The sequence below is a fragment of the Apaloderma vittatum genome, unplaced genomic scaffold (genome assembly GCF_000703405.1).
Source record: "Apaloderma vittatum isolate BGI_N311 unplaced genomic scaffold, ASM70340v1 scaffold4032, whole genome shotgun sequence".
Classification (NCBI taxonomy): domain Eukaryota; kingdom Metazoa; phylum Chordata; class Aves; order Trogoniformes; family Trogonidae; genus Apaloderma; species Apaloderma vittatum.
This window is the reverse complement of record NW_009702929.1, coordinates 116,319-127,283: the sequence shown is the minus strand read 5'-3', so window position 1 is coordinate 127,283 and position 10,965 is coordinate 116,319. Positions and strand designations below refer to the sequence as shown.

Here is a 10,965-nt window from a genome sequence, read left to right as displayed (position 1 = left end):
ACAAAAATTTTGGATGTTTACTATTACAGTATTATGGGGGAGGTGAGGTTGTTGGATATTTCCCCTTTTTATTACAAAGGAAACGGCAGGCACTGAAAACCGCAAATGATGTTTGCTAGATTCAAAAATGTGCTTTCCAGTCACACCGCTTTGAGGAGCTTATTTAAAACTTAATGTGCCAATCAAAGAACAGTGGCAACCCAATAAAATCAGCAAAAGTCCTCTGATGCTACAAGTGACACATTTCCTTCCTCTCCTCATCTGCTGCCCTCCCTTGACCAATGCCTGGAGAAAATCAGTGATCTGAAGTAATTTAGCTCATGGCATTACCAAATACCTCATATGCAGAGTATGTTCTGGTGAGGTAAAAATTCCCCCTTACACAAAGCAGGCCTTGGCATGCTAGAGGAGAACGGTTGCACACGGGTAGTTTTCACACCAAATGAAATATGTCATCTCAAAACAAAACCAAAGGAACACAGAAATCATGATGATGACTTTAAAAAATGCCAAACCGGTTCCCTTTGTGGCATTTTTCATCAGGATCTAGAGCCCAAAGCAAACACGGATCCAACATGTGATAAATTTACCATCAAATGTAAGTGACAGACCCATCTAAAATGTCATGTTCAAAATAAGACATCTTAAAAAAAAAAAGCTCCTACTTTCTTCCAACGTGTTAACAGCTATGGCAAAAGACATTGTTAATCATCATCATCAACACAACACTGGTACATTTAAAATGTGAAAGCTCCTTACTGCAATCTTGGAGAACAAGAAAACAAAAAGCCAGCCATCTCCATTTCTCAGCAAAGATTTCTGAACCAGGGACACTGAAACCTTCAATAAACGGCTTTTCAGTATGTGGAAATAAAAACAGAGCCATTACAGAATTCAAAAGGCAGAAGTATTTTACACCAGGTTATAATGATAATATAGCACTGTGATAGATATAGCTTACTCTAAAAGCAGATTATACAGCTTGCATCAGTTTTTTCATCCACTCTCCAGTCCGTCTGACCAGCATTTAATAGTTTTTGTTTCGCGTTTTCTCCCCTCATTGAAATCCAATAAACCCACTCAACATTCCTGCACTTTCTGTGGAAATAATAAAGAAAACCTAAGCATTTCTTCCAAAAAGCCTTTAAAAATGTTAGATTCACAGTTCAAAAGAATTCTCCCAGAACAAAAAAGAAAACAGTAAGCCCCAAACCAGAAAAGTGCTATTATCCTCATGGCTACACCTACGGTATTATTTCAAATGTTCTGCAGTTTCTCTTTCCTTTGTGAAGCTGTCTTTGCCGCCGCTCGACCTTCACTTCTCATCCTTGGCACCATCCACATGTACGAATCGCCTACGAACGCAGCCAGCTACATGGAAGCTTGGATCCCCGTTCCTTGCCTTCTTCCTTTCTTCTTGCAGGAGTGGGAGGGAGGGGGAGATGGTGGCTCTTCCTGGCGGGAATGTAGCAGAGTTAAAAAGCAGACTGTCTGGCTGTAAGGCATGGTGCTCCGGGGCTGGCAATGGCTGTCAGCTGTGTTTTCTCCCCACATCCTCCGAGAATCTGCAGCCTGGTCAGTGATGCAGCGCCCTCTGAATCTGAATGGCAGTGGTGACTGATGAGATCCTCTGTGTCGATTCAATGTTTGTTTCTCTCCCTCAGTTAAAAAAAACATGTGGTTGGACTCTAGCCCTGCAAAATAAAGTCAAAACCGATTAAGACCAGCAAGCTACTCGACCTTGGTGGTCTGCATCACCCAGTGGTAGGACAATGACTGGAAACACCAACCTATCCCTAATATATGGGTTTCTTGAAGGGTATGACTGTGAGAAAATGAGCACAGACTTCACATTTCAAAATCTGTACGCCACCTGTCAGCCTTTGCTGCTCAGAGTGCAGGAGCGAAGCGTACAGGCACCCCACACCTACACTCACCCGCGCCCGTTGGCTGGGCGAGCCAGGCTGACCAGGCAGCGCCGAGCAGCGGTGGGAGCCAACGGTGCCAGAGCCTGCTCCACGGCCACCTGTGAGCACCCGGCAGTGCTGCAAAACTGCTCTGGGCAGGGGCTTCCAACCCCGGAACTCAAACAATCGGTAAACACTTAGCATGTAAACTAGACTTCTAAAGGATGAAGAAAGGAAAAAAAAAAAAAAATCCAATACCATCACCCCCAAACATACAGGAGTTTCCCCTCCCACTAATGCAAGCGTTTTTCATGCAGCATTATGGGACTGAAGGATGTTCTCAAATTTGGGCCTTGAAGGCCTGTTGTCCACTCTGATGGGAAAGTTGCCCAGTGCCTTCCCAACAGTCACTAAACATTTTCCGTTAGTCATAGCCAGGGGCACTAAACCTGCTGTTCCAAATGCAGTATCAAATTCGATGGAGTGCTAGAAGGTGTAACTGCGGTAGAGGGCTGTCTAGCAAGACAGCAGGAGACAGATTAGCAGTGGCAGAAGCAAAGAAAGGCCGGTGACATTACTGAACAACTTGGCACGTGGCGAAGGAAGAGAACTAGAAAGCGGCAAAAAGGCACCTTTCTTGAGCAACAGGAAACAAAAACGAATTGAGAAGTTTGAGTTGTGGGTCAACGTTTACTGTATTACCAAAATCGCCTCTCCTTGCAAAGTAACTTGTGTGCAGTCAGCAGCTTTCTGCACATGGGCAGGGCTGTGCAATTCATGGGAACCTCAGGGGATCATCCATAAATAGTCAAGGATATGCTTTTCCTTAAGCCTCAGGTTAATCCTTATAATGAGCATAGAGGGGAAAAAATGTTTGGAACTAGGAATAAACTATTCAAATTCATTCCCATAGCCTAACAGCAGAAATCTTTTACATTTCAGCTGACAGCCAATCATTCACAATATTAATTTTCTGTCTGGTTATCTGACAGGTTATTTTTTAATCAAACAGTGGTGTCTGATTGCATTTCACTAAAGATACACCGAACAATACAAACACCACTTTTTTTCAAATGCATTTTCCTTTGTCTGAAGGGACCCAGGTTAGCAGTTAGCCTTGAAGAGATTCCACAGTGATACAGATCATGCACGAGACAAGGTAAGCACTAGTACCAATTACCATCAAAAGGACCTACCATGCATGCAAATTAGACCCAGGAGTCAACAGGCTGGGGTTTAATGTCACGGGCATCCACCAGATTCACCGAAGCCCTGTTACTCCTGTTAATGTTTTTCCTATTTGTGTCATTCTGCAGCAGAGGGTGAGGAGTTAAAGGCAAAACAGAGTGGATTAATCAAACAAAACCACCAAACAAGTCAGCTGAAAGGAGCACAAGAAAAATTAGTGGTAGAGAAAGAAACAAGATCAGCAAAGGCACAATACTCACAAAAAGCATCTGCAACAGCCAAAAGGCTGCACTTCCCTGCCACTGTTACCCACAGTTTTTGCCCACCCTTGAGCCGCAGAGCTATGGTTATCAAACAGTTTGCAAGCCAGACAACCTTACACATGTATTTCTGTTTCACAGCACAGCAAGAAGGAAGAGCAGCAGCTACTCAGCTCTGCCCAGCTGAGGGCACGGCCGCGCATACCTTGGATGTGCACAACAGGCTGAATTCAGTTACCCTCTGTCCTTACATCCAAGAGGCACCACGGACTATGGGAGACACGTTGAGGTGAAATGTTTTCTCTCTTTTCCTCAGGAAAGCAAAGCAACTACTCACTAAACTTAGGGCAGTGCTTCACTTCAGACATACACTGGAGTTTGGGCTGCCTGAGGTTAGCTTGAGGGTTGTATTGGACCACTTTAATGAATTTTGAGTGGCAAAAATAACAAGTATTGGCCCATTTTCCTACCTTAGCCTATTTTCCTTAGAAAGGTATTTTCTATGAAGGTCCTGTTGATAAACATGTCACTTTGTGCATCCATTCCCACTGCATCCTTGCAAAACATATTAGAACTGTGATGAGGAAACTAAGAAAGTTTATTCATTGACACTGGCTCAGGCAGGGCCGTCTCTGGCCACACTGGAGCCAGGCAGCTCCCTGCATGACTTGCAGCTCAGTTTTATCAGTTCTAAAGCCAAACGAAGGAGCACAACCACTTCTACCGAAAGGTCTAACTGGGCAGCCTCCAGCAGGGTACAGCTACACCCAGAACTGGCAAACTGAGCAGAGTGATCTGTGCTTAGAAACATGTCCAGCTGGACTGAAGCCGTTCTCTGGGGTTTACCTTCACAGAAAGGCAGACACAGCAGGAAGTGCATGACGAGGCAAGTTAATAGAGGCAAGCTGATGTAACAGGACATCTTACTAATTCATGATCTATGGAAATATTTGGTTTTTTTACCAATCACATTTTTATTTCCCTTGTTCAATAATAGTAAGTTTTCTTTTTAACTGACTGAAGTTTAATTGTTTCTACCTAATTCACATTTTTATTTCCCTTGTTCAATAATAGTGAGTTTTCTTTTTAATTGACTGAAGTTTAATTGTTTCTACCTAACATGAATCACCTGGATTTTCTCACATTATCAGCAAGATGCTAAAGATTATTAAGGACAATCTTCCGCAGACTAATAATAGTGTTTCCTACCACTGCCTTGTTTCAATGAACCCTCCTCTTCCTCCTTGAAATTACTTCCCCAGAGGAAAACACAAGCTTGTTTTGAGGTCAGGGAAAACTGATGGCCACAGCATTAACTGACTTTTAAAAGGGTCTACAGAAAAGGTATAGCAATGCAACGGAAGTTATGGAGCCTACTAAGCCAAGTTACGGAGCCTACTAAGCCACATTTGCACATAACCCGCAATACAAAGAGCTTTATGAAGTAAGATAACCTATTAATCTGGAAGTTGTCTAAATTTGTTTTTAGAAGGCACACACATAAGTATGCACGTCTCTCCACTAGTCCACTGTCAGGTCTGTGAACGAGTGTTCCAGAAATGAGCACTGCTCCCCACACCGCTGCACACAGACACACAGGCTCACACCTTCTTCTCACGGTGAAAACAATAAAGCAGTGTGACAGTCTGAAGGGACTCTCCTCAGAACACAGCTTGAGCACAGCTACACACTTTGGGGCTAGGGAATGCTGCCTGGACAAGCGTGACAGAACAAACACTTTCTATTTTTACAACCTCATCCATTTACAAGAATACAATGATTGCCTGCATTCACTCCTGCACTGGGAAACAGCATTTTGCTTTAAATTCTAGTTAGCCAAGTTCTAAGTTATGAAATAGTGCCTTTATCTAAAAAAACAAGAGCAAGAAAAAAAGCCTTTTACTGCCCCCTGGTAACGACTCTGTATTTCTCGCTGAGGACACCAGCGGCTTCCTTTCTTTTAAAGGCACTAACTATCATTCACCAGTAAGAGGAAGCTCACTTTTAAAGGTTCTTTCTCCGAGGCATCCCCTGTGTTATCACTGGTCTTGTATTTGCGCTCCTTGTCCCGGTGATCGATGGTGGAGTACCCATCTGAGGAGAAATACATGACAGTCAGGCAAGAAGCACAAACAGAAGCAGAAACAGAGCTGATGCCAGCAGAATTCTTCAGCAAAGAAACAGGAAAACAAACCACCACAACTCAAAGATGCTGGCAGACTGCTTTTCACAGGCACTCCAGCTCTGAGATTTCATTTTTGCCAGCTTAAAACAAAACTGAAAAGCTCTCTTTTTACACCACTGCCAGATGCTGGCACTCATTAGCAAGCCGCACTATTTCCATCCCAGTCTGCTGCAGTTTTTAGTGTGTCCAAGGAAAGCAGCAAGGTGCCTAATGAGCTCCAAATTCAGCCCAAATCTTGTGTTCCTTGCTCAGCAGCCTGATTAATTGGCTGTGTTCAATTCTCTTGAATTCTCTGCAGCATGTTCCCACTCTTTCTGAGCCTGACTACCAGCAGGACATGACAATAATTTGGAAGAGTCCCCTTCAGAGCACTGAGAAAAAGGGCCTGTCAGAGTTGGAAGAAATCTTGATGCAGACCCTGCTGTGCTTGGAGCATCTTTCATTACCAAGTAGCACCTGGTTGGTGATTTTTCTTAACCACTGACAAACAATGTGAAACTATGATGAACACAAGGAAGAAAAGTGTGAGGGGGTCTTATAAAGAAATGGCTTTAATTATTTCAGAACCTTTGCTTTGAGTTATTGTCAGCCAATGAAAATCTTAATTTATTTTCTTGATGCAACAAATTTCCCTCATTATCAGTGACAAATAGATTCTCTCCTGCTCTGCTTTGACAGCACTGCGATCTGGAGTAAACGACACTCAAATTTATTGCTCCCTGTAGGCTTTTGTTTTCCCTTATGTAATGGAGGGATCATTACTGTTTTCATGTCCTGACAAACTGGGTTCATAGAACACCACAAAAAGGTTTTTACATAAACTATCAAAATGCTCCACGCTTGGTTTATTACTTGCTACTTCCAGGGAGCAAGGTCAGAAGTAAAGGCTATAAATCACAAAAAATTAAAAGCAAACCAGATCTTTAATACTACTTTAAATCCCCCATACTTAGCCAGAATAGCAGCAACAGGAAGATCAAGCTTTTGCTCAGTGGCAATGGTCTAACAACAACAAACGGTCAAGAACTTTGTTCTTCGTATATTTTGCAATTCGTATTGTCAGCCCACTGCTGCCTGGTCTGCATGCTAACGGTGCCGTGCACATCACTGCTAAGGGATCTCGTTTCTAAAACCCACACACTGTGCTATGACTCTGTCAAAGATAAGCAACAGCAGAGATAGGAAGTTCATGATTTGACCTTTAATAAAATGAGAAATATCTTGAAGAAGGCTGCATCATAGCAGTAACACCTCAGTGCCCCAAGAACCACAGCTCTCTAAAGAAATCACAAAATACTGCTTCTCCTATGTTTCAGATTCGTCCTAAAGAGTGATCAGAATTAACTCTTGTTACACCTTCTGTGGCAAAAGAGAGATCTCTTACTGCTCCAAGGTGCAAGTGCATTGTTCTGAGTTAACACAATCCAGTGTGCAGACAAATGTTTTACTGGTCAGTAGAGGCACATCCCGTTCTTGGTTTGCTCACTCCTCTTTTTTAACTTTCCACTTCTTGTGTTCTGTGTTGCTCCACGGAACATCTCCCATTCAATCTGCACCAACATCTGTATGCTGTCACAGGTTATAGGACCAAACGCCGGCTGAGTGTCAGTCCAGCCGTGCCCTCACACAGCTCTCAGCTTACAAAGGTCAAACCTCTGGGCCCATTAAAAAGGAGGAGGAGGAGAAAGGAAAATCTTCTGTCTGAAGATGAGCATGTACGATAGGGGCACCTGAACCATGTGTCTCTGGTCTGAAGAGCTCTCAGCTCATAGATGTTTGTCTGACTAACAGTAGGTTAACTGAGGCACAGTTTCAGAGAACTCTCGAATTTGGCACACAGCCTGGAGATCACAGCTCTGCTGCTTCTACTGACAGCTCAGGGTCACAGCCACCCTCAGGCAGCACCGTGACAATAAGCATTGATGCTCTTCAGATTACTCAGTGCGGGGCCACTTGTCTGGAGCTGATGAGGTCTGACAGACCTAAGCTATTTCTGCACTGGGCTGCCTAGTGTATCCCACAGTAACTCATAATATATGTGTTCTTCCATCTCCCAAGACAGGCTCTCCCACTGTTCCATACAACAGGAATCTGACCAGTCTAGTACTGCCAGCTGATGGGAAACATACTGTCTCCCTAGCCATAGTGATATTTAATTAAATTTCTTCATAGAAAAGGATGACCTCCACAGCATTAGCAAACAAGCTGAGATAGCAACTGCAAAAAGAAAAAGGCTATCTTGAAAAAAAGAGTCAACGTGGGTTAACAGTAAAGGCCAAGACAGCAGAACCCTGATAAAGAGACCACAGTTGAGCAGCAGCAGGCTGGCGGTGATGATGTTCTGGAACAAGCAGTCTTGTGCACTCTGGATGAAGCAGGATGAATACTCTCTCCTGGAGGCTCAGTGTAGGCTGGTGTGGAGTATGGGGGAACACAGCCAAACTACTTGCTGGAGGTACAAACCCAGAGGACTACACACTGCTGTTCTGCTCCTTTTATCTGCCAGTTCACTCCGGAGTGGAAAAAGAACAAAACACTCCAGAATACAACAGTCCACAACAAAGCTAAAATCAGAAAACAGAATCTCCTCATGTAAGTATGCCCAAATGACACAAAGCATATGGCACGTGAAAGAGCCTGAGAGATGAAGTACTGTTATACCAGTTCCTCGGAAAAGGATAGTAAATCGAATAAATTTATTTGGTCCCTTCTCACTTGCTCTCTGAAACAACACAAAGTTATACCAGAGTTAAAAAGCACTCAAGGGCTGGGGTCAGGAAAACTTTATGTATTTCATCTTCTAATAGTGACAAAAAGCTTGGAGAGCAGAATGGCCCAGAGAACCTGTCTGATGCTGTACATATGCTGTTAATCTGCATTTAATTTTGTATTCAGAGCTGTAGCAGTAACTCCGGAAAGCATAAGGCAAAAATTAACATTGAGCCTGTAACCAACCAGCACTGCCCACACTGCAGCACCTGCTAGCACACAGCTATCCCGCCAGGCAATCTCTGACGTTATTTTCTTCCACTGTGAGAACAAATGTTTCAGTGTTCCCTTAGGCAAAACACATATGGACAGCTGATTCATGGGATGTGGCATCTCCTGTTACTACAAATACAGAAGGTAATATATACTTATTTTAACTTCCGAACACGCTTGGCTTTCAACTTAGTTCTAACTTGCTATTTTTTTTTCAGCTACAATCACAAATGGCAATATATCAAACTCTTTGATTTGAAGGCATTAATATAGGTATTTAAATCAAAATAACACCAATTGGAAGAAGTAAAGTGAATTCCCAAGAGACCACCTAGCACCTTTATCTACCTCGGTAATGAAAAAAATACAAAATAAACCTCTACAAGTCTTAAACTACCGAACTTATCAAAGTACTTCATTGACCATAGGTGGCTCTTCTCAGCCTACAGGAAAAACCAGGCTTGGCTAGATGCAGGTAAATGAAAGGGGGAGCCAGCAACATCATACATACTGACTTATTTTTGGTGTTACCTACAGAAAACAAAGGCAGAGGAGATTTAAACACAAGCATTACACTGAAGTACATCTTCAACTCTTTTTTCCTTTTGTATCCCTGGACTTCCAGATCTGTCACAGGGAATGCAGCTGCCTCAAGGGCCAGAGACTACTACACAAGTCAGGTCACTGTATCTCCATTAGATGCTGAAAGTAGTGGAGAAATTGGTGTACACACTCTACATGTATTTAAAAGCAAAAAAAATAAAGACATGGAGGAAAAGAAAAAGGCACAATGACCAACCTCTTGTAAGGTAACGTTCTGTTTTTAAATGTCAGCTTTATCCATCTGAAAGAAAATCACCTAGAGAAATAGCTGAACTTTCCTGTGAGTGACAGTGTGCTCTATTGGAACAGACAGAGGGTTTGATCTATGACGGAATTTACCTGGGCCAAGTTCATCCATAGGGATCATATCACGACTCCCAGCCTTCTCGTTATCTGTAACACAGAAACATTGGAACAATTCGAGTTACATTTGCTTTTCTCAACATCTGGTAGTTTTAAATTAGTCACAGGACCAGAATGGTCCAGAAAGTACGGACCAGTACTACTGTAAAAAAACATCCTAGACTACTCAACTGGTATCCATTCAGAAAGGGAAGTTTGATTTAAGCTCTCCAGAGAGCACACGTAATCCTTATATTTTCTGCTTTGGCATCGTAACATAGAAAGTCCCTCTCTCCAAGTAATAACAGAAACTGCAATTCTGCTGCACTACCTACCACTATGAACAATCTTCTCTCTGGTCTCTCCAAAACGGAACAGAAAGAAAATAAGTAAGGGTGCCGCTTCACAGGGCACACAATCCCATCTGGCAGCCTGCTGAGCCAACAGAAAGCTAACCCACAAAGAAAACAAGAAGTTTATTGTCAGATCAGCAAACTGACCCGGGTCGTCCTCTGTCTGCATAGTCTGCCGGATTTGGTCACAGACAGGGTAGGAAGAAACGTGTAAGGCAGTGTGGGGCTGTCTTTTCTGCAGTCATCTGCAGCTAAACCAGGCAAAGTGCAACAAGACAAACTCTGCTGCGGGGCACTAAAGACTTCTGAAAAAAAATCTTAAATCCAGGTGTTAGAAACTAGAACTAGATTCAGAGACAAGCTGAAAGCTAGATTTATTAATATGTAACGTTATCAAACAAAGCTGTTCTCTTTCAAAGTTCCAACTCATGTCTATTCCAAACTCACCTGGGGAAATGTAACTGATTACGCTGCACACAGTTTGAGAAAACATCATCAGTAGTGTACATTCACAAGGGAAGGAACACTGTCCATACCCACCTAAGGGGATTTAGCATTCTGGAACTCTGGGGTAAAAAGCACCACAGAGATAACACATTTTTACCCCCTCACTCCTGGTTCTATCGCTCCTGTAACACACATGTGGTAAATCCAGAAAACAAGCAAGCAAAGCAAAACATAAACAAGTGATAAAAAGCAGAACTGACCTTGACTTTTATCCACCAGAGGCAAAGTGCTATCGTCATAGCCAGACCTGCCAGCAGTACCTTTGGAACTCTTTGGAGTTGCAGAAACAGACTAGGAGACAAAAATCACATAAATATGAAACTGCTACTCAGGGAAACTGAAAAAGAAACAAGATTAAGGAATGCTGCTAAGTCTCCCTTCTGTGGATAATATGGCACTGGAGTGTTTTTTATTTTCAGAAAGATTTGTTGGTGAAATATTTTTCTTGTTATCTAAATGGCAGCATTACTGCTCTGTAAAAGGAGCTCAACCTTCTTGCAAGGAAAGACAAGAAGGCTGCACGTCAAGAACAGGTGGCTGCCCTACACTGCTAGATGGAACATTTCCAGTGAGAGACGGTTAGCTGAGAGAAGACACGCTAGTTCCACCTCCAGGAAAACTCGGGCATTGCCCTACAC

At 42.9% G+C, this 10,965-nt stretch overlaps 1 protein-coding gene across 2 annotated transcripts in view; it reads right to left on the bottom strand.

Annotated features, from left to right (window-relative positions):
- The window catches only part of ARVCF (armadillo repeat gene deleted in velocardiofacial syndrome), an 88,332-nt gene continuing 77,367 nt past the window's right edge, over nucleotides 1–10,965 (bottom strand). The window contains exons 13-17 of one of the 2 annotated variants that reach the window (XM_009864403.1): nucleotides 10,528–10,618; nucleotides 9,465–9,518; nucleotides 5,358–5,449; nucleotides 3,104–3,217; nucleotides 1–1,694 (exon numbers count right to left, since the gene is read on the bottom strand). In XM_009864403.1, the coding sequence (XP_009862705.1) occupies nucleotides 3,116–3,217; nucleotides 5,358–5,449; nucleotides 9,465–9,518; nucleotides 10,528–10,618 (339 nt within the window). In that variant the 3' untranslated portion in view covers nucleotides 1–1,694; nucleotides 3,104–3,115. The remainder of the gene's footprint in view (nucleotides 1,695–3,103; nucleotides 3,218–5,357; nucleotides 5,450–9,464; nucleotides 9,519–10,527; nucleotides 10,619–10,965) is intronic. The other variant, XM_009864404.1, reaches the window with a different exon arrangement.